The sequence below is a fragment of the Pituophis catenifer genome, unplaced genomic scaffold (assembly GCF_029215685.1).
Source record: "Pituophis catenifer annectens isolate HBS135680 unplaced genomic scaffold, rPitCat1.0.hap2 SCAF_15, whole genome shotgun sequence".
NCBI classification, from domain to species: Eukaryota; Metazoa; Chordata; class Lepidosauria; order Squamata; family Colubridae; genus Pituophis; species Pituophis catenifer.
This window is the reverse complement of record NW_027256895.1, coordinates 738,833-761,910: the sequence shown is the minus strand read 5'-3', so window position 1 is coordinate 761,910 and position 23,078 is coordinate 738,833. Positions and strand designations below refer to the sequence as shown.

At 54.7% G+C, this 23,078-nt stretch overlaps 1 protein-coding gene across 1 annotated transcript; it reads right to left on the bottom strand.

Moving 5' to 3' along the window:
• Nucleotides 1-1,917: 1,917 nt before the first annotated feature.
• Nucleotides 1,918-21,450, bottom strand: GIGYF1 (GRB10 interacting GYF protein 1). The gene is given in 28 exon segments (XM_070954638.1): nt 1,918-5,404; nt 6,012-6,153; nt 6,380-6,546; nt 6,771-6,928; nt 7,026-7,201; nt 7,461-7,640; nt 7,749-7,871; nt 8,619-8,711; nt 8,816-8,898; nt 9,340-9,440; nt 9,669-9,776; nt 9,940-10,040; nt 10,891-11,057; nt 11,152-11,311; nt 15,277-15,419; nt 15,567-15,767; nt 15,868-16,039; nt 16,812-16,947; nt 16,949-17,042; nt 17,232-17,444; nt 17,598-17,638; nt 17,725-17,842; nt 17,964-18,075; nt 18,173-18,268; nt 18,535-18,664; nt 19,343-19,486; nt 19,677-19,736; nt 21,409-21,450. Coding segments are annotated over 26 exon segments (3,303 nt in total). The 5' UTR covers nt 19,378-19,486; nt 19,677-19,736; nt 21,409-21,450; the 3' UTR covers nt 1,918-5,351.
• Between the last annotated feature and the right edge of the window lie 1,628 nt (nt 21,451-23,078).

Below are 23,078 nucleotides of genomic sequence, written 5' to 3'. Positions count from 1 at the left end.
CACGGGGCGTCAGGATCGCCTGTCTCACCCAGTGCCGCACAAGCCTCCTGGCAGCCTCCCGTGAGCCAGGCAGCTGTGCAACAGGTATGAATCACCTACTTTCCCCCCCACACACACACACCTTTTCACTTCGCTTTCTCTACCCTAGGCCAAGGGGCCAGTAGGCTGTGGCTGCTGCCAGATAGCATCAGCCCTCACTTGTGCTGGCCACGCCCACCCCAGGCTTATTTTGGGGGTAGGGCTTATATTGGGTCCACCCCAAAAAATCAGGCTAGGGCTTATTTTTGGGGAGAGACAGCAGCACGGTCCAACGAATCCGGTTTCCCCATTGACTTTGCTTGTTGAAGGTCGCAAAAGGGGATCATGTGACCTTGGGCCACGGCAACGGTCATAAATGTGAGTCAGTTGCCAAAGCTCCGAATGTAAATCACGTGACCGTGGGGAGGCTACCACGGTTGTTAAGTGAAAAACGGCCACAGGTGACATTTTCGGTGCCCTTGTAACTTCGCTCAGTAAACAAACGCTTGTAAATCGAGGTTTACCTTTCTCTGCCTGGGTGAGAAAAAGTCCAGGAAATTCCACAACATCTAAGCTTTTATTTCCTTGCAGACACGCAGAGCAAAGGGAGGGACGCAAAACCATTTACAAAACACGTGGCAAAATATGATAGGGAGATGTGTACAGGAGGGGAAGGGGGCTCGGCGTCTCGCCCCCTTCGGATAGTCTGCCACTAGCAAAAGCCAAACAGTCTCTACGCAGGTTAAGAGAGCAAAGCCGTCTCGCGTGCAACCAGCAGGCGCCCCCCCCTCCCACCACCAGTTTAAGGCGCAGAAGCAGACGGGGTCTGGTCGGCCCCTCCTCGGCAGGCAGGCAGGCGGGTGGATGTCTGCCCCACCCGGAAGGAGGAAGAGCCGTGGCAGGCCCCCCGTCTGCCCCTCGCAGTCCAATTCGGCCAGTCCGGCTGCGGCTTCGTCTTCCGGCAGAAGAGCCAAGTCCCGTGGGCAGCCAACCTGCTTGGGCGGAGATGGGGGGATGCCCCCCACAAGTCTTTCAGGCAGATGGTCCATGGGGAAACATTCGGCACCCGAGACCGGGGGGCGAGGGGAGGAAGTTGTGGCCCTTCTCCCGGGCCCTGCCAGTCGCGCCGGGAAAAGGTGAAGTCTGTAAACATCTTTCCACTCTCAGTAGGAGCTCAGAGACCCCCGGGGCCTCGGGCCTCCATCACAGTTTCTTGTAACACTCGGGAAGGACGGACCACGACAATGTCTGGGCCTCGCCTGCCTCTGGGGGGACAGCGGCTGCAGCGGGGAGGTAGATGGTGGCCGGAGCTGGCGGCCGAGCCGGCTGGGCCCTCTTCGTGTGGGACGCCAGGGAGGGTGAAGTCCAGGCTCCCGTTGCTGCCGCTGTGGATGTGGACAGGCGTCCAGTCGAGGCTCCCAGGCCTCCTTCCCGGCTCCGGGGGCTTCTCGCCTGCTGGCCTCGGTCCAGCCTCTCCGGTCTTCCTCACCAAGGGGTCTCCTCGGGCGGAACCCCCCGGGCCTGCCCCTCCATAGAAGTTTGTGGGTACAGTTTTAAGGCATCAGAAACACACAAAAAGTTGTCACAAAGTATTGGAACAAGCAAAAAGTGGGGGAGCCTGTCACTTCTCCAGGAGCCTGGGGAGGGGTGGGGGCCGCAGCGAGGTTTTCCCTCCGAGGAAACCCCAGGAAGAGCCCCCCCCCCCAAAAGGATGAGCTGGAGACTGCACTGACGGCTGCATAGCGTTGTAATTGCCTTCTTTGCTTGCTGTGGCTCTCTTAACTGGACATGCACGAGAGCTATTATTTGTTCTGGCATACACCAAGCTCAAAATTAAAACACTCCTCCCACCCCCCCCACCCCCAGAGACCCCCCCCCACAACCCTCCCAATGGTTGCGAAAAGGGACCGAGACAGACACATGTATACATTCATAGTCACATTCCAAAAAATGGTTGCCCCAAAATTTCAACGAACAGAGGGAAAAACAAATTGCTACAGGAAACTCTTCTTACGCGCATTATTGTCGGAAAGGAACTGGCAGCAGTAGTACTAATACTCAGACTGGCCCGACTCAGAAGCTGCTGGCTGTGGAGCATGGGATCCGGAAGTCAATGCATGTGGGGGGGGGAGAGGGGACCCCCTGTTCCAGCAGCCAGGTAAGCCCCCCACTCCCCTTCCCACCGGATGTGGGCAGGAGCCCCCTTGGCCTCCCACCGCCGCATCCTCGCAACTCAATGCCAGCTTTTGCATGTGCTACAACAATTCTCGGTGAAACTTTCCCTCCTTATTGCTAGATATTTTTTTTTCATATTAAAAAAAGCTATATAATACTGAAAACAAACTTCACGCTCTTCCCTCCCCATCCCTATTATTTTTCCTCGAAAACTAGTAAGGCAGAAATTGCACACACAAGTTTCCCATTTTTGTTCAGTTTGCGGGAGAAAATCCCGACGCGATTCATAAGAGGCTGAAAAAGAGAAGGACACACAAGAGGTTTCTATGACAAAAGGGGAAAGGACCCCCCCCTCCCTCCCAATAACCACCTTCCAGGGCTGAGTGGGGGGCTGCCCCCCTTCCCAGGACAGGGACACCCCCCCCTACGGAAAACAATCAGCCTGTTTTGTAAACTTTTCCCGTACCTTGATTAACATAAACAGAAAAAAAACACAAAAGGTCTTAGGATTATTACAATTCACTTCCCTCCCCAATGTTTGGTGCAAAGAAAATAAAGGGGGGGGGGTCAGCGAGAAGGGGAGGACCTCCCCCAAACCAATTTGCAAGCAAAGCTGGCGATTGAGCAGGGGGCTCCCAAGTCGGAGGCGGCCCCCGGCCCAAAGGCAGGCGGAGGAGCAATTTTGCACACACATTCTGGCGGCACCCCTGGCCAGTGGAGGCCACGCTGGGCCCCCGGCCAGTGCTGCAGGAGGGTGGCCAGCTCCGGCTCACCTCCTCGGGGAGGGGGCAGACTGAGGACAGTGTCCCCCCAAGGGCCTCAATACTTCAAATAGCCAGGGTGGCGAGGGGCCAGCACGCCCCAGCAAGACTGGCCTTCTGCTCTCGCACAGACAGACTCTCTTCCCTTCCTGCTCGAGTTGCGTCCGTCTGGCAGAACGGGGACCCTCCAAGCATCACAGTATCAGTTACAGAAAGTATTGAATTCTCTTGCAGATGTGCAGACACACACACACAGGCGCCCATTCACACACACAGATGCACGCAGGATCCATCAGTCCTGGCTTGGAGCCTTACCTGGCTTGGCGTAAGGCGGAAAACCCCAAACAGTCTTTTCGGCATTTGGTCACAACCAGACGGGGTTTCCCCTCCTGCTGCTGCAGTCCAAAGTGGGGGGATTCGGGTGCCCCCTTTCCCCCACCCTGCCCTCCCCCACTCAAAAAGCACCGCAAGAAAGCGGCATCTGGTGCTCCAGAGTCCTTCATGCCGCCGAGTGTTTGTGAGACGCGTTTCGGAGCAGATCCTGTCCCCTCCCCACTGTCGCAAGATGCCACGGGGGCCACTTCCAGAAGGCTTCCGTGTCCTCTCACCTTTGCGAGGGGGAAATCTTGGCAGGCAGGCAGGCAGGCAGGCAGACGGGCGGGCGGGCAGGGGGCCAACGGTAAAGGAGACCGCCTGGGTGCAGGGCACAATCTGGTCCGTCGAGCCCTCGGAAGTCGGCAGGATCACCAGGCGGAGAAGCGCACAAACCCTCCACGTATATCCCGAGTACCCTGTGTCCAAAGCAGCCCCCGTCCCCAGAACTCCGGTTGGATTGTAAGCGGAAAAAGGTCCTTGCGACAAACCAAAAACCAAGCAGGTGCTTGTGTGGAGACAAAAAAAACACACACACACACCGGGAAGCAGCCACTCTGGTAACGGAGAATGTGCTATGAACATCACAGCTCCGGCGTAGAACCACGTCTCGCCAGCTCGTTTCCAAACAGTCCCACGCTCTCTCTCTCTCGCTCTCTCTCTCTCTCTCTCACACACACACACACAAAATTGTGCCCAGGTGAGCAGCACCATTGCTGACAACTCTGGGGTGGGGGGGGAAGGAGGGAGGCCTGGAGCCGAAAGTGTCACCCAAGTAGGATACATTCAAATTTGGCTTTGGGTGCACCGGGCGCTCCGACCGTCGATACCACGGGAGGGCGACCCGCAGGACGATTCATGATTCTCATCCGTGCACGAAACGGGGAGGGGTGGGTAGGAAAGGCCCGGAGAAACGTGTAGACTCACAACATCCGGTGTTTGCTTTCTTGTGTTAGAAAAAAAGTGCGCATCCACACGCCGGTCACTGAAGAAAAACTGCCCGCTGTGAGCATCTCCGTAGGAGGACAGACGGACGAGGAAGGACGTGGCCGGAAGGGGAAAGGGCCACTGGGGGGAGGGAGGGAGGGAGGGAGGGAGGGAGGGGGCTCCGCGAAGGTTCCTGGAGATCCAGGAGGAGATGCCGGAATCTGGGATCAGCTTGGAGAACAAAGCAGCTTCTTGGAGGAGCAACCCGCTTCAACAGTAGTGTAGATTCCTCTTTTTGCAGTTGTTTTTTTTTTCCTTTTTTTTCTGTTTTTTTTTTTTTTTTAAATCAAACACAATAGAAAATTGTTACGTCCAGGGCGGGGTGGAGAAAAGGAAACGAGGAAGGAGGCATTTTTGTGCAATTTTCTTAAAAAAGAAATCAACAAAACCAAAAAAAAAAAAATCTTCTTATAAAATGGCCTCTTCGTAAGAGAAAATATACTGTGCGGATCGAGAAGAGTCTGAAGAATATTTACATCTGTATCTATAGTTATCCAAACATTTTTTTTTTAAAAAAAAATCCTTTTTCTAAGTGCATTTCTTCAAGTTTTTTTTCTTTTATAAATCTTTTTATATCAAGCTTCTGTGAAATTACCATTCACATTTTTAAACATATCCCCATGTGAAAAATAAGTGTTTTTTTTTTAAGATAAACTTTTTTGTAGTTTTTTTAAGCTTTTTTTTTAAAAAAAATCTTTCACAATTTCAAAAAAAAATTTTTTTTTTTCTTTTTTTTTTCTCAATCTGTAACAAGTCACTGTAAAAAACAAAACAATGAAAGTTCGGATAAAGTGCATGGCAGAAGAAGAGGGCGTTGTTTAAGGTGCTTTTTTTAAGGAATGAAGTGCGCAACAGCCTTCCTTCCGGTCTGGCCTGGCCCAGCTGATCCTCGCGCTCACTTGCCAGGGGCCCGGACGGCCCCCAACCCTGCCTCGGGGGCCCTCCAGCAGGGCACACTCGGCTGGAGCTGAAATGGGTGAGATCAAGGCAGCAGCGGCAGGGAGGACGGGGGTCCCACGGCTGGAGGGAGGGAGGGGCTCAGTAGTCCTCCACGGTTTCCAGCTCGCTGGAGGCGCCATGAAGAGCGTAGCCTGCAAGGAAGGAGCGCAGAGTCTACCACAGCTCGCCACGGAACAAGTCGCCGCGGGACAAAAGTTACACTAATATCGAAGAAATGGTGGAATAGAATCATTAAAGGATGCCAAAGCAGGGACAAAATTGAAATGTGAATGGCAAAAATTAAAATAATTGCTTAATTCATCATTTAACGACCCCATTATCCCTTGCAATGGGGTGGAGTCTGGGCAACTGAATGGAGCTGAATGTTTACTGGCCGGATGCCTTTCCTGTTGCCAATGTGGAGTTTTGTTCAGCAGCCATATTCTCAATGTGCCCAGAGAGAGAAAAATTTCTGCCTCTACCTAGGATCGAACTCACAGCCTCCTGATTGTGAGGCAAGAGATCCACCTCTAGGCCCCTGCATTTTAACTATTTTAAGTAATTAAATTGAACAGTTTGATCATCGCGCAGCGAGTGGTCCTGTGGTGAGGAGATAAATGCCCGGAGGGAGCAGCTGCCCCACCATCCCTCGGTGCCAGGAAGGCAGAGCTAGGCTGCCACCCGCTCCTCCCAACCAAGCCCTCCCCCGCCCCCAAATTCCCCAGAAGCAGCCGTGTTCCTGCCCCCCTCCTTGCTCACCCAGGATGCTGGGGTCTGCGTGCAGCATCACGGGGCGCCTCTTGATCTTCACGGCTTGGCTGTTCTCAAAGGATGGCGGTTTGGGGCTGTGGTTGGCCTGGAAGAGCGACTGCAGGCTGCTGGAGCTGAGCCACGAGGCCTCCTGCTTGGAGGGAGGGAGGGGGGGGCGTCAAAGGGGGAGAAGCTGCAACGTGGGGCCTGGCGTCCTTGGAGCAGCCCGAGGGCCAGGAGGAGGAAAGGCGGGCAGGGCCCACCCAAAGGGGCAGAGCTGGCCGTGTGGATGGACCCACCCAAAGGAAACCGGAGGCTGCCACCGGTGAAGCACACTTGCGCCCCCCCCCCTCTGCCCCCTGGCAGGCGCCCCTCACCTGCTGCTGCTGCTGTCGCTGCTGATTGGCTCTCTGCTTGGCACGGCGCTCTAGGAACTGTTTTGCAAACTCTTTGGCTTCCAGGGTGTCCCCCAGGCAGGAGCGGATGCAGTCGTGAACGTCGTAGGGTGACTCCATCTCCTTCAGGAAAGCGACCACGGTGGGCACTGCGGGTAGGGGGGAGAAGATGATTGGAGGGGGGGGGCACAAGGCAGCTGCTCTTTATGCCGGCTGGGAAGGAGAAAGGGGGGGAGGAATGAAGACTGACCACCCCCCCAGGACCCCCCCCTGTGGCTTTGAACGATGCCTCCGTCCAGAATCATGTAAGCCTCCCATCGGATCTGCCAGCCACCCCCCTTCCTCTCGGAGACCCCTCCCCCCCCAAAGGTACCATCGAGGCTGCTGGAAGCGTTGAGGGCGTGCAGCATCTGCTCGCACCACTGGGTGAAGCCGTCCTGGGGAGGTTTGTGGATGCCCTGGAGGAGCTTCAGCAGCTTCTCCTCCTCGTCCGTTTTCTTCCTGCTCTGCCGACTGGAGACGTAGGCGTCCCTGAGAGAGAGAGAGGGGGGGGCGAGAGAATGAATGCGGGGGCCCCCCAGCTCGCCTGTCCCCCCCCCATCCCCCCCACCCCCGGAGGCAGACTCACCCTAGGGAGGGGCTGCTCCGGCTGTTCCTCAAGCCCAGGTTGCGGGCCAAGGACCCGGGGCCCTTCATGCTCTCCTCCCAGAGGCCAAGGGGGCCGGCCTTGTCGTGGCCCCCCCACAGCGAACCCACGTCCGAAGCCCATTGAGAGGAGAGGCTGCTCAGACCGTGTCCGCCGTGCTAGCAGGGCAGGAAAGAGAAAGAGAAAGGGGTCACCTGGAGCTTTGGAGGGCCGTCAACAGCCACCTGTGCCGGGAGGGAGAAGAGCTGCGGGGAACCCCAGCACCCCTAAAGCAGGAAGCCCGGTGGTGAGGGTTGCCCCCCCTCCTCCAAAGGGCCTCCAGACCTCCAGGCAGCGCTCCCTGAGCCCCCCCCAGTCCCGCCCCCCCCAACCCCCACCCCCCCGGTAAGCTGGTCTGCTTGTCCAGGGGCCGCTCACCGCTCGCTGCTGAGCCCGGGGTTGGGCCGGCTTCTGCAGGTGCCTCTCGCTCTCCTGCTGCAGCTCCAGCAGGGCCTTCAGGGAGGGGCTCTGCTTGGCCAGGCCCCCCCAGAGGGGCTGCGTGCTCTGCTGCTGCTGCTGCTGCTGCAGGAGTTTCTGCAGCATCTCCTGATGGCGGCACTGGAGGAGGGAGGGAGAGATGGGCAAGGGTCTCCGGCACTCGTCCCACCCCTGTGCCCGAGGCCCCTGGGGTGGGGGGTGGGGGAGGCCGGAGGGGGCCGGGCTCACCTCCTCCCGCAGTTCCCTGCAGGCCCGGGTATCTCCCAGCTTCTGCAGGTCGGCCAGGCTGAAGCTGCTCGGCCCGGAAGAGGCGTTGACGGACTGCTGGCCCCACGAGGAAGAGGAGGGCAGCTGGAGGGAGGGAAGAAGGCCACACTGCTCATGGCCAGGCAGACTCCCCCTTTCCCCAGGCCCCTCCCCAAGGAAGCCACCACTCAGGCGGGAATCTTCCTGATGGGACCCTGGTGCTCTCTGACAGGCCTTGTTTTCTTGCAGATGTTTCACAACCCAGCTAGGAACGTCATCAGTGTTCGTGGGAGGGGGGAGTTTGCTCTCAGTTTACATTCTAGGGCCTTTCCCTGTGCGTGTGTGGGCACCCTGACAAGTCAGCCATCAATAGGCACCCAGAAAGGATACCTCCATACTATGCGGAAGAGGCAATCAACCCGCCACAAAGGGAACAAAAAGACCAAAACACACACACACACATATCACATCCTCTCCACAAACCCTCCTCCTTTCTAGCCCTGATGAGGTTCCCTAGTTGGGTCATGAAACGTCTGCAAGGAACCCTCCAAGCTCAGAGAGCACCCAGGACCCCCCCGCAGTCCTCCTGCTCCTCCTCCCTGCAAACCCCCCTCCCTCCCAGCACTGATAACATGAGCTAGTTGGGCCGTGAAACGTTTGCAAGAAAACCACCCAGCTCAGAGAGCACCCAGGACCCCCCCCCCTTTTCAACCCTGAGCTACAAATATTCTCCTTTATAGGTCTCTGCTTCCCCCTGGGCCGGAATCGGCCAAGCCCGGCTGCAGCCCCACGCAGCCCCTCCCTCCCTCCCTCCCTCCTCCCCGTCCCCTCTCGCCCGGCACTTGCCCTTGCCTGTTTGCGCCGGTAGAGCTCTTCCTCTTCGCGCCGCTTCCGCTCGTCCTCGTCCCGCTTCGCCCTGAGTTCGGCCCCTCGGCGCTCTTGCAGCTGAGGGGGAGGGGGACACAGCCGGTCACGGGGGAAGGCCCTTCCCGGCTGCCCCCTTCTGAGGGCCACTGCGGGAGGGGAAGGGTGGGTGTGGCTCAACTCACTTTATGTTGTAGTTGAAGTTGTTCTAAGATCGGACCCTGAGTTGAAGAATTAATTGGAATATCCCACAAACTGGCTTCACCGCCTGGAGGAGAAATCGAGGTTATCCAGGAAGGGACTCCAGGTTGGAAGAGAAAGAGAAAGAGAAAGAAAAAGAGAAAGAGAAAAAAGAAAGAGAGAGAGAAAGAAAAAGAAAAAGAGAGAGAGAGAGAGAGAGAAAGAGAAAAAAGAAAGAGAGAGAGAGAAAGCGCTTTCATCCTGAGCCCCACTTCCTCCCTCTGCTCACGTCTTCCCCTCTAGAATGGCTGGTTCCTGGGCTCTGCCCCCCGTGGGGATACAAGGGTCCTATCCAGAGAAGACCACAAAGCCCAGCAGCCTTCCTTTCCTCCGTCTCCCAGCCCTGCTGGACCAAGCGAGGGTCTCCAGATGGGGGCTTTGGACTCCAGCCCTGACCATTGGGGGCCTTGCCTGACTTTGATCCCAGGATCGCCCCCCCCCACAGGTTTCCCCCCTGCCCGTCAGTGACCTGCTTGCGATGAAGCTGAGGTATGTGTGTCCCAGAGGGACCCAGTGTCTGGCACAGATATGGATCGGTTCATGGAGGGGATCATGCCCTGCTCCCCAGCTCTGGAAGAGAAGTGAGAAGGTTTGGGAGGGGGGGGGTTAAAGCCACCCAGGCCCCCAAATGTTCCCCCCCCGCAGGTACGGCATACCTGCTTCCCTGTCCCTCAATGGCAGCTCCTCAGAGGGAGCCCCCCTGCCCCGATGAGAGGCACAATGGGGAGTCCGCCTGGGGAGAGGGCAGCAGGCGGGACCCCCGTCGGACGGGGTGGGTGGGGGGTGCAGGGGCCTCACCTGGGCTTGAGAGCCTGCAGCTGCTGGAGGAAGGTGTTCAGCTGCTGCTGCTGGGCCAGATCCCCTGACGCCACCTTCTGCTGGAGGGCACACTGGGCGTATTGCCGGCTGCAAGACCAAGGCAGAGTCGCCAGTCATTCCCCCAGAAGGACCCCGCTTGCTAAAGGCTCCTCTGCTTCCTCTCCCTGACCCACCTGGGGCAGCCCTAGGGGACGCAGGGGAAGCTGCTTGTCCCCCCCCCCCCCCCCAGGGAAAGAGGCATCGGCCGTACCTGTTGACGAGCTGAAGCAGCTGCTGTTGCTGGAGCTGTTGGTAGATGGCTGCGGCTGCCAGTTCCTGCTGCTTCTTCAGGCGCTCCTGGTCCATGTTTCCCTGGAGGGGCGAGAGGAGGGGGTCACCTACCCCCTGCATGAAGACAGGACCGTGGAGCTCCCTGCAAGGGACCCTGGAGCTCCCTCTCCCCACGCAAGCCCAGGCAGAACAAAAGAAATGCCAAAGCTTCTGCAAGGCCCCACTCCCAAGTTGGAGCATCGGGCGGGGGGGGGGGGGGGGGAAGGATTGGTTTAAACGAAGGGGGCATCGAGTCCCACACCAGAGTGGCCCCAAAAGGCTTCAATGAAGATCATAGGGCCTTAAACCAGGAGTGTCCAACCTTGCAACTTTAAGACTTGTGGACTTCAACTCCCAGAATTTCCCAGCCGGCTATTTCCCCCCCCCCCTCTGCTGAAGTCAAGATATATTATGTTTACCACATTCCCACCATCTATTAAGAAAGCTACCCTTATCAAAAAATGGCAATAAATTAGTCTGGCCACATCTGTTCTTGTCCTATCCATGCTGAATCCTGTTAAACCCTGGGTGGCTGGGGAATTCTGGGACTTATTTATTTTTATTTATTTATTAATTTTATTTATTAATTTTATTTCTATACCGCCCTTCTCCTGAAGGACTCAGGGCGGTGTACAGCCTAATTAAAAACACAAAGACAGACAATATTTAAAAATAATTAAAATTATAAAATAATAGGCCCAATTATTAAAACCCCAAATTTAAAAACCCAATTTAAAACCAATTAAAATCTTTATATTGATAGCCCAGCCTGGCGGAAGTCCACATATCATAACGCTGCCACCCCTGACATAAGCTGCCAAATGAGGAGCCTAGGACGGCAGGCCAGGGGCCCATCTGCTCCCGCCCAGGCCTCCCCACAACCCACACTCACCAGTAACGGTGGGGGGGATGGACCGGGCGCAAAAGGCACTCTTCCCCACATCTTGATCACTTCTCCGAGGGGCTGGAAGCCCTCGTCACAGCCCCGTTTCACCAAGAGCGACATGGCAAAGTAGCCCGCCTGGAACCATTCCGCCATCTCTTGGGTGGTGAAGGGTCCTGGCGGGGAGAGAGAGAGAGACAGAAAGGCCCGTGAGTGAGCCCGAGAGTCAACCCTTTCCAGCCCCCTGGGCACGGGGAGAGCAGGGCACACCTTGGATCTCTCCTTGGGGGTCCTTGTAGAACCACTTCATGGCTGCTTCGTGGGAGAGGGGCAAGGCGGCGGCTGTGTTGCGGTGGTCAGACATGGCCTGGCCGAAGTGCTCCTCCTCCAGGGAGCTGTCCTGCAGCGAGGCCACCATCTTCTCTGCTTCCTGAAGGTAGAAGAAGATGAGGGGGAGGATTAGGGTCCCAGAGACCACGAAGCCCAGAGAGACAAGGCTTGGGGAGCCCAAGGTGAGATCCACCTTGGCTGCGGATGAGTTGGGAATAGCCATTCAGGTAGTTCTCCATTTATGATCAGTCACTAAGGGACCGTTCACAGTTAAGACGGAGTCAAAAAAGCGGACTTATGACCTGGATCTTAAGTTCATCCCTTGAGCATTCGGCAACCATCACATTTAGGGCTGTTTTCAGCGTCCTGCCTTCCGGTGGCCGCGTTTTATTATGGTTTTGCTGAAAACCAGCATTTGCTTAATGACCGCGGGGGGGGGGTGTCATAAAACAAATCAGGAGGAACAACCTCCTTCCCTCCCTCCCTCCCAATGTATCGGCAGCCTGCCCATTTCAGTCGTTAAGTTGTAATGTTCATAAAAGAGGTCAGTTTTATTTTTTTTATTTTTAATTTGATTTATATGCCGCCCTTCTCCGGAGACTCAGGGCGGCTTACAATGTGTTAAGCAATTGTATGACCTACAATTTATGACAGAAACGGGCGGGGGGAGGGGGGGCTGATTTAAATTCCCAAATGAGTTTTAAACAGGGAGACCCTCCGGGGCTTCTCCAAAGAGACCACGGGGAGCTCTTGAGAGGGCAGCATTAAAACAGAACCTGCCTGCCTGCCTGCCTGGGGCATTATGGGGAGGGGAAGGGGGGAAATCGCAGCACCAGGCGCAAGCGAGGGAGGGCAAGCAGAGTTGGGACCCACCTTGGCTGCCTTTGGAGGAGAGACTTTCTGAAGGTGGGAATGGAATGGAATGGAATAGAGAATACAACAGAACAAAACAGAAACAGAGTTGGAAGGGGCCTTGGAGGTCTTCTAGTCCAACCCCCTACATTACTTCAGACAAATGGTTGTCCAATCTCTTCTTCAAAACTTCCAGTGTTGGAGCATTCACAACTGTGGCAGCCCCTGAGATATTGGAACACTTGTTATCCTGTCACCCCTGGTCCTTCTCTTCCCTAGACTAGCCATGCTCAGTTCCCGCAACCGTTCATCGTCTGTTTGAGCCTCCAGTCCCCTCATCCTCTTTGTTGCTCTTCTCTGCACTCTTTCCAGAGTCTCCACCTCTTTTTTACATCGTGGCGACCAAAACTGGATGCCGTATTCCAAGTGTGGCCTTCCCAAGGGAATAATAAAGTGGTATTAACACTTTTAACGTGATCTGGATTCTCTCCCTCTGTTGATGCAGCCCAGAACTGTGTGGGCTTTTTTGGCAGCTGCTGCACACGGCTGGCTCCTATCTCAATGGCTGTCCACCAGGATTCCAAGATCCCTCCCACAGTTACTACTATTGAGCCAGGTACCACTTATATGGCACCTATGCATTTTATTTTTCTTCCCTAAATGTAGAACCAATGTGCATTTTGAAAGCTTCACCTTAATCTGCCTGACAAATATACAGGTCGTCCTGGACTTAACAACGTAACTGTTCAGAGTTACAACAGTGCTGAAAAAAATGACTTACCACCATTTTTCACATTTACAACCGTTGCCAGCATCCCCACGGTCGCGTGATCAAAATTCGGACGCTTCAATGGGGAAGCCAGATTCACTTAACCACGTGACTACCTTAACAATGGCAGTGATTCATTTAATAAAGGTGGCAAGGAAAGTCGTAAAATGGGACAAAACTCACTTAACAAATTTCTCAGTGACCTAAATTTCGGGCTCAATTATGGTTTTTAAATCGAGGACTACCTGTCATTGATGCAAGGGATGAAGAGGGACTCTTCTGGTTTGGCGTCGCGGCGAGACAGTCGGGGAATTAGCGAGCTCCGATGAGCTCCACGAAAACCCCGGCTGACAAACCGCCACCAATGGGTCTGCGGGCCAGAATTGTCCTGCAGGGACGGGGAAGAAAGAGAGGCACCTCAGACGACCAAGAGGAACAGGCAAGTTCCTCAAAGGTCGGAGGGAACTCTCCGTGACTCGGCGGCGGGGGATGGCAACCCTGGCGGCTGCCTCAAAGCTGGGACAACCGGATTAAGTATAGAGATGGAGAGAAGAGAAGAACAGAACAGAGTCTTTTTGAAGCCGGGTGAGTGACAGCCAACCCAGGCTTGAAATAACAACAAGGGAAACATCTTTCAATTATAAGACCCCTAATGAGGAAATAGCAGCTAAGAAGCAGAAGGGCAAAGAAGATTTTGAAACGTAACTTTAAAGAGATAAAAACCCGATAGAAAAGTGATTTCTGAACAGACTATTTGGAAACAACTAGATATGGTCAAAGGATTGGAAAGAAATAAAGAGATCCTTTTTTTTCCCTTTCTTTTTTAAATTTCAAGAAAAACAAAGAGAACGGACAATAAGCTTTAAAAAAGAAGTGGTGTATAAATAAAGAAAAAAAGGGAAAAAGAAGTGAGAAGAGCTACTTAAATTTGGACTGGACTTTAAATATGATTTGATACTTTTAAAACAAAAACGAGAGAAGTAAGAACTTTGTGTAATTGAAACAAAATGGATACTTGTTAGAGAATTGGAAATTGTGGATTACAGAGAGACACCTTCTGGAGTAAAAAGGAATATTGCAACTTGGTTTTTTGTTTTGGAAAATTGTGAACTTCACAGATAACAACTGTGAGAATTTGTGGGGGATGATTTTCTTGTCTGCAAGCGGCTCGAGTTTTGGAGGGAAAAAAAATTAGAAAAAAGGGAACACAACGGAACTCTTATAATTGGAATAATAGTAACTTAAAAAGAAAAACGGCGCAGGAATTAGAGAAGGAACAAATTGACTTATTTGACTTGGAAAATGGAAATAAGAGAAATAATTATAAATGTTGCACAGAGGACAAAAATCTGAGGATACAGAAGTTGAAATGGAGTATATGCAAGTAGACAAGAAAATGAAGATGGAGAAATAAGACACAGAGATGGAAAATAAAGAAGATAAAAACAATGTGATTAAAATATGAATAAGTAACTGAATATGTAAATACTAATAATAAAAAGGAGGTGTTTAGAGATTCTATTGAGACTAACAATAATATAATGATGATTACGCTGGGATTAACAGTGAATGTTACAAGAATAAAGGTTGGAAAATATTAAGGAAAATAAAAAAGTCCAGGACTTGGATTTATAAAATGACTATACTGAGATTAACAATGGTAATAGAAATGTGAGAAGAAATATGTTACAGATACTTAGAAATGAAATATGGATTGAAGCTAATAACATATGAGAAATAGACTATGTTAAAAGAAAATATATTAATGGACATAATAAATCAATTTTTATTAAGATGTTAGATGGTATCATTTGAGAAAATTGATGGCTATAATAATTGGGATATTGTTTATATACTTATAACAATTGCAATAATTTGAACATTTTCTACTTAAGCAAAAAAGAAAATTGAAACAATATATGATTATGATTCACAAACAAGAATTATTTAATTGCTGTTTATATAAATGGTACGGTAGATAGAATTTAGGGAAATAATTGGGAAATTGTATTATGTAGCATTATTTGAATTAAGAACTATGTTTAAATGATAAAATTGCTATACTTTTAAGATTAGAGATAAGATTTAAATTTGATAAAGTAATAATGGAATAAAGATTCAATGAGCATTATATGAAGTAATAAATAAATGTAAGGAAGTTTTTAGAAATGGAAATAATTTTGAAATATAAACATGTTTGAACTGTATTGTTAATAATGAGGACTTAGGGTAAGAATTGTGAAATGTATTATGTGTTATCAGGGGGCGTGAAGCTTACAATTGCCTGGCATCCCGAACAGCCCAAGCAAACCCGTCTGCAGGATGCCAGGCAAAGGCCCCTCCCTCCTGGCACAGGAAAGGAGGGAGGGAAGGAGAGCGCCCTCTGCCGGAAAATCCCACTGCAACACCCGGAGAGCCAACCTGACCCAGGAGGGCATCCTTACCTGCTGCAGGTGCTTCATCCCGTCTTCATCCTCGTTGTCGCCCACGGTGAATTCGGCAGCAGGAGCAGCAGACGGGGCCGCGGGAAGGGGAGAGACAGCAGCCGGGCTAGGCTGGGCTGGGCAGCCGAGAGGGCCTGGGTCACCTGGGCAGGTGCAGAACGAGAGGGCATTAGAGGGCTCCCCCTGTACTGTGCCGCAGAGCCTCCCCTGCCCAACCTATGCCAGCTCCTCCCACGGGCAGGCGATGCCCGCTCAGCCCCCCCACCCCCACCCTTGCCAGGGCCACCTACCATCCACTGCCTCTGCGCCCGAGTTGCCAGAGGACAGCAGCGCCAGCTTCTCTGCTTTGGAAGAGTTCCCCGGCCCGATATTTTCACCGTTGCTGGTGGTGGCGGCGGCAAGAGGGATGAAGGGAGGGCTGGGCTGCCAGGGGGTGCCCGGGGGAGCCGGAAGCTTCTTCTCCTCTGGGCCAGTCCGGGGCTCCTTTTGATCTGGAGGGAGAGAGGGAGGGAAGGCCTCAGATTCCAAGCCCCGGGTGCCGTCTCTGCCCCCCCCCCACCAGCCCTGTCCGGCTGCCCTCCTTGCCCTCACCTCTCTCTGCCCTCTCCACGGCGGTGGGGCTGACGGGCACCTCTCTGCTGGTCCTGGGGTTGCCCTCCTTGGCCTCCGGCGGCTGCTCCTCCTGCTCCTCCTCCTCCTGCTCCTCCGGCAGCGGCTGGAAACTCAGCTCCTGCTCCTCCGACACCAGCTCCTTGGGGCTCTTCTGCAGAAGGGGGGACAAGGGGAGCCTCGGAAGGATTTCGCACCACACGCTCGGCCTGCCTGCTTCATAAACCCCCCCTGCCCCCCCTTTGGCCGGTTCCATGCCGGTATCTCTAAGCTACCCAACCCTACGCTGAGTTCACACAACACGCAAAGACGACTCTTTTGCCCGTGTGCCAAGAGGGAGAAACCGCCATGCCACAGGAGACTTCCTGTCAGTGTTCGTGCCCATGGAGGGTAGAATACACGAAGAACAGTTGCAGGATTTGGGTTTGGCTAGTTGAATGAAAAGAAGGACTTAAGGGTGATACGGTAGCCGTTTTCTAATATTTGAGGGGCTGCTGCCCCAAAAGGGAGGGGGTCCACCTATTCTCCAAAGCACCTGAAGGCAGCAGGACAAGAAGGAACAAGGAGAGAAGCAGCCTGGAATTAAGGAGAAACTTCCTGACATTGAGAACAATTAACCCGTGGAACAACTTGCCACCAGAAATTTTGGGTGCTCCATCACTGGAGGCCTTTAAAAAGAGACTGGACAGCCATTTCTCTGAAATGCCTCCTGCTTGAGCAGGAGGTCAGACTAGAAGACCTCCAAGGTCCCTTCCAGCTCTATTCTGATTGAGTTGAGTTTTCCTTGGCCCCCAGCAAAGCTCCGGATGCTGCCCAGCTGGCACCTCCAAGCCAGGAGGAGGCGCAAGGCAGAGGCCCCCCTTTGGAAGGGGCTGCAGAGGCCACCTTGGGGGCCCGGAGGGTTGGGGGGAGGGAGCAGCCCCTACCTTGAGGGACATGAAGGCCCCCGAGGAGTCAAAGGTGCCCATCTCCTCTTCCTCGTCCTCCAGGCACCACTCGGGCAGCCCGTCCTTCTCCTCCTCAAAGCTGTCGCTGCTCTGCCGATGGCGACGTCCCCCCCCGCGGCTCCTCCTCGCGTTCCCGGAAGTCGAAGTCAAACTTCCTCCGGCGCCCGTCCCCGCCGTGCTCCCGCCACCCGGCCGAACGAGGCCCTCCGTCTAGGGGGAAGGCAAGCAGGTTGAGACGGCAGGTAGTCCTCGACTCACGACCACAATTCAGCCCAATGTTTCTGTTGCTAAGTGAACTAAACGAACCGCTGAAATTTGAGGACTGCCTGTATCGGCCGGAGGGTCCCTCCCTTGGGAGCCGGGCCCACAAGCCCCAAGCAGACGCAACGGGCAGCTCACCTGGGCTGGCCGACCGCCATCGCTCGCTCTCTCGCCGGGACCCTCCGCTCTGCCGCCAGCTTCCTCCTGACCCGCCCCCTGCACTGCTGCCACCGCCACCACCGCCCTCTTCCTCCTCCTCGTGCTCCTCGCGCAGCGTGCGCCAGTTGTCGCTGTCCGAGCGGGCAAACTCTTTGCGGCTGGAGGGAGCCCCCTCCTCAAAGGGGGCCCGGGCTAAGAAAGAGAGCGGCCGTCACCCCTCCCCCTTTGCAGAGACAGCTGCCTCCCCCAAGGACATGAAGCGGCCATTCAGCCCCCCCCACTCTCTGCAGCCTCCTGGGGGGGGAGAGGGAAGCATCTGCAGGCTCTCCTCTGCTCCACACGTACCTCCTTCCCGGCGGATGGGCTTCTCAAACCGCCGATCCCCTCTGTGAGAAAAGGAGAGCGTCAGGGTGGGGAACGGGCAGGCCGGCCCCACTGCGTCCCCGTCCAAAGTCCTGCCCCTACTACGCACCGGTCATCCCAACTCTGGCTGCGGTGGATTTCGCGGACCCCTCCTCGACCAAAGGCTCCGCCTTCTGCCTCCTCGATGCTTCTTTGGTAAAAGCCGCTCTCGCCTCGCCCGCGGCCTGCTTGTTTTGGGGAGGGGGCAGACGGGAGACACGTCACAGACGCCACCCGCGGCCCCTTACGGAAAGGGGGCAAGGGCCCAGCCCTCGGGGTCTGCCGCCACCTCCCCCAAAGTCTCCTTACCTCGGCTCCGCGTGCTGCCTCTCCCACGCGAGACCCCCGCGGGGGCCACCCCGGCCCCCTTTCCCATCAGTCTCAGCACGGCCACGCTGTTCACGGACATGGAGAAGTTCCGCTGGAGGAGCCCAAAGGAAAAAGAGGTGAGAGAAGGAAGGGCCAGGCGGTTGTCCTCCCGGCCGGGCTCCCCCCAGGGCAGCAGCCCCCAAACTCACCTGCTCTTCTTCGGTCAACGGGACCAATGCCAGGGGCTGCAGAGGGTCCTCCTCTAGGATGGCAGAGAATTCCCGGTCTTGGATTTCGTCAGGGACCTGCGAGGAGGGGGAGCAGAACCATGGCCCCTTGTGTGACCGAGAGCAGGGGGTCTCCAAACTTGGAAACTTTACGACTTGTGGACTTCAACTCCCAGAATTCCTCAGCCAGCCAGCCATGGTCCCTCTTGGCACCAGCACTCTGCCCAGGGCTCCCTCAGGGCTGTGGTGCCCCTCCCGCAGCCAGGCCAGAGACTGGCTCCCCAGCCCCAGCCAGGCCCGGTCCCCGAGCATCTACGGCCAGTTGTCGGGGCTCCCAGGCTCACCTTATTGTCTTTGACATAAAGTGCTAGCATCTCTTCCCGCCCGTATCGGTACTCGGCTAGTTTGTACTTTGGCATGGCAGGGGAGGATGGAGGGGAAGCCACGCTCCCCCCACTGGAGAGTGCGCGAAGCCTGCGGGAGGAGAAGGTTGGCGTGAGACCAGAGCGGAGGAGGAGGAGGAGTGGGCAGCCAGATTTGCCCAGCTTGGAAGCCTGCCAGCAAGGAGCAACGTGGCATGGCGGCATGGCAAGAGGAGACAGGGGGCAGCCAGAGGGCCCCTTCAGGGACTCAGGACTCCTGGCCAGGTAGCAGAAGAGGGAAAGGGAACCGAAGGGGCCTCCGTTCCTCCTGCCTGCCCTCTTCAAAGAAATCGTCAAATGAATTTAAGGCGAATTTACGTGTCCCAGGATCCAATCGGAGTTGTTCCCCAGGACCAGAGGTTTAATCCTACGAGCTTTTGGACTGAAGGGGAGGCTTCCTCACAGTGAGGACGGTAAACCAGTGGAACAGCCAGGCTCCATCACTGGAGGTTTTGAAGGAGACTGGACAGTCACTTGTCTGAGATGGGACAGGGTCTCCTTCCTGAGTAGGGGGCTGGACTAGAAGACCTCCAAGGTCCCTTCCCGCTCTATTCTATTTTAAGTGGACTTGTGCTGGAGCCCATCCTCAGGGAAGCCTCTCTCTCAATAGTCCAAAAGCCTAGAAGAATAAAACTTTGGTCCTGGGGACAAGAGCTCCCTTGGGGGGTCTGGATCTCCGCCCCCCCCACGCCCTCTTTCTGTAGGGCTGGCCCTTCACTGCCCCGCTCACCATTCTGGCCCGAAGTTCAGCATCTCGGCGGCCATCCTCCTGTCCTGGGGCGGCTCTCTGGCCGGCTGCGACGTCCTCCGCTCTCTTCCTCAACGCCCTGGGAGACCCCCAAGAGCCGGAGGCAGCCCAAGGAATGGCGGAGATCTTCAAGGGAAAGGCAGGGGGATTGCTATCGCCGCACCCAGTTTCTCGAGGGACCCCAGAGGGAAAAGGGGGCAGCTTGGTCCCTGGGAAGAGCCCATCACTTGGGTGGGAGGGGACCCTGGCACGGAGCCCACTGGTCAGTTGGAGCAAATGCCGTTCTTAAGGAGGGGTGCCTGCCCTCCTAATGTACCTTAAAACTCGGCTGTGACTCTCTCCCTCCGGCTGGGGGGGTTAGGAAACCCCCAAGGACCTACAGAAGAGGAAAGGAGACCAATGAACGATGCCAACCTGGAGCTGCCAGATGAATGAGCAAAACAAGCCAGGCTTGGGCAGAGGGTGTGCCGGCTGCCCTTCCTTGCACCAGTACCAGCCTGCAGGTGCCCTCTGGGGCCAAGCAATGGTAGAGACAGAGGCCCATCAGCCACTGCCTGCAGGACACCTGAAGGTTGGTTTTGTTTTGTTTTTTTCAGAGAAACGTTACGTGATTTAGGTGACTGCCCTGGAGTCAGGGTGGCACCAGGTGTTGTGGCCCGCCAGCTGCCACTGGAGCTGGCGGCAGACTCGGATGATGAGATTGGGGAGGAACTTGGGCCAGTTCTGGAGCCTGGGGAAGGCTCTGACGGATGCTCTGCAGAGATAGAGCCAGGGCCGTCCGACATTTCCCAGCCGCCAGAGAGGCAGCTGCCTTTGGAGGCTGAGGTGAGTGAGGAGGGGGAGGAAGAACAGCTGGGGCCTGTAACAGATGCACGTATGCGCAGAACAACGGAAGACAAGGAGTCAACTCGGGAAGAAAGGCACACGTGGATGCTGAATGGCCCCTCCCTGGCTGGGGAATAAACAGAAGGAAAGGGGAGTGGTTGTCGTAGGAGACAACCGTTCGTATTTCTGGTGATTTGGCTCATTGTGTTTCGTGCCAGAAAGACTGCTGGCCAGAACTTAATTTGCAGCCTTTTGGCTGGGAACTCAATTATCGCAAGGAACTGATAAGGTCTGTTACTGCCGTTATCTCCTTGCAGGACTCCTGCCTGGACTTTTCGGTGGGTGGATGCCATTAATTCAGAAGAGGTAAATCAGGAGGAGGGTTTCGTGACCAGAGTCTGCTTCTTGCTTCTGCTAAGGCTGGGCCAGAACAGCAAGAGCGTCACCTGAGCCTCGCCTTGCTGTTAATTCTTTTATGATCCGTTTTATTCCCAGAGCTATTTTTAACTGGCAAGCGACCTCACCTATCACTTATCTCAAAAAAAAAAAGGGGGGGGAAATCAAGATAGAGACCAAAATAAATCACACTTGTTTCTTCCAAGGTGAAAGGTAACTGGGGTTCATAGGGGCGGTGAGGGCTGCTTCCAGCCTGCACCCTCCACAGCTTCTCGGTACGGGTGGTCCTTGACTTAACAACCGTTCATTTAGTGGCCGTTCGAAGTTACACGGGTACTGGAAAAAGTGACTTATGACTGTTTTTCACCCGGTTGCAGCATGCCCGGGGTCAACGTGATCAAAATTTGGACACTTGGCAACTGCTTCGCATTTACGACGGTTGCGGGGTCACGTGATCTCCGTTTTGTGACCTTCTGACAGGCCAAGTCCATGGGGAAGCCAGATTCGCTTAACAACAGTGCTACTAACTTAACTGCAATGCTTCACTTAATGACGGTGGCAAGAAAGGTCGTGAAAACAGGGCGAAATTTGCTTAACAACCGCTTCACTTATAGTAAGACATTTTGAGCTCAATTGTGGTCGTAAGTCGAGGGCTGCCTGAATTCCAACGTCCTGGGGTCTTTTGCATTACTGGCTGGGCCCCCTCATGTCCCATTGAGGCGGGGGAGAAATATATCCCAGGACTGAAGCAGCTGCAAAGGGCAGCTCCTCCATGGAAGCGACCGTCGTAATCTCAGGCCCCCTCTGACCCAGGCCTGGCCACTCACCCGACGGAGCCCGTGCGCAGGTGCTGCCCTTGGCAGGAGGAGGGAAGCTGGCAGAAAGAGCAAGGGAAGGAAGGAAGGAAGGAAGGGAGGAGGGAAGAAGGGAGGGAGGCAGGGAGGGAGGGAGGGAGGGTCAGCCTCCTCCTCCCTCAGCAGGCACAATCCCACCGAAGCAGCTTCCGGAGCCTGGGGTGGCCGGAGAAGAAAGCGGTTTGGCTTGGCCCCCCTAAGGATGAAGCCCAGCGGCTCGACTCCCGTCAAAGGAACTCTCTGGAAAAGAGGAGAGGCGGTGTTAAAATGGCAGAGGGACCCTACCCTGCGGGAGGAAGGCGGGCTGAAGACACCCGCCTTAGGAGGCTGGAGAGAGCCGAAGGAGAGACACCCCCCCGCCCTGTTTCTCAAGAGCAGCCACGGAAAGTGACCGAGGGAGGACCCAACGAGCACGCGAGACATTAAATGGCGCCTACCCGGAATGTTCTCTCTTTTGCCAGCTCTTCCATCAAAGAAAAAGCAAAGAGAGCCAGGCTGGTCTAGTAGATAAGGCGCCAGCTGGAAAGCAGGAGACCATGAGTTCGAGTTCCGCCTTGGGCATGAAAGGAAGATGGGTGGCCTTGGGCCCTCTCTCAAGGCGGCAAATGAAGCAAATCCTACTATTTTCCCAACAACAACAACCCTGCAAGGTGGGCTGGGCTGAGAGAAAGTGACTGGCCCAAAGTCACCCAGCTGGCGTAAGGCAGGACTAGAACTCACCGTCTCCTGGTGATTGGCCCTAAGTCACCCAGACGGCTTTCGTAGCTAAGACGGGACTAGAACTCACAACCTCCTGGTGTCTAGCCTGGCACTTGGCCATTAGATCAAACTGGGCATCCTGGTGGCATCTGCTCCACAAGGAAGCAGAACAGGCATTCTCTCCCTGCACTTTGTCATCTTTAGACGGGCAAGATCTCTCCTTGCCCCGGCAGAAGTATTTTCAATTTTATTTCTAAATGCCAGATCACCATTGGCAAAACCTTGAGGAAATGCAGCAGGCGCACAGACGGAAGAGAACAGATCTCCCTGATTTCTCCTTCTGACAGACAGACCTGCCTGTCAGTTAGAACAATTAATCAGTGGAATGATCTGCCCAACTGGAGGGTCTTACCAAGAGATTGGACAACCCTTTGTCTCAAATGTGATAAGAGTTTCCTGCTAGACTAGAAGACCTCCAAGGTCCCTTCCAACTCTTGTTATTCGGAGCTGTGGTGGTGCAGTGGTTAGAACGCAGTATTGCCAGCTAACTCTGCCAACTGCCAGCAGTTCGATCCTGACCGGCTCAAGGTTGACTCAACCTTCCACCCTTCCGAGGTGGGTCAAAGGAGGAGCCAGTTTGTTGGGGGACAATGTGCTGACTTGGTAAAGCGCTTAGAGAGGGCTGGAAAAGCCCAGTGAAGCGGTATATAAATCTATTGCTATTCTGTTAACCGGAAGAGTGAAATTTTAAATCTCAGGAAACAGTACTTCAGCTGACCGACTCCCCGTAACTGGTGCCCGCCTCTGCCTCCCACTGCATGGCCAACGGAGGAACAGGGCACCACGCAGGGCACCAGGGCATTCGAGGCCTGGTGGCTGGCAGGGCTTGGAAGGAAGGTCAGTCCCAAGTCCTGCCCCATAATTTCAAAAGCAAGACATTGGGC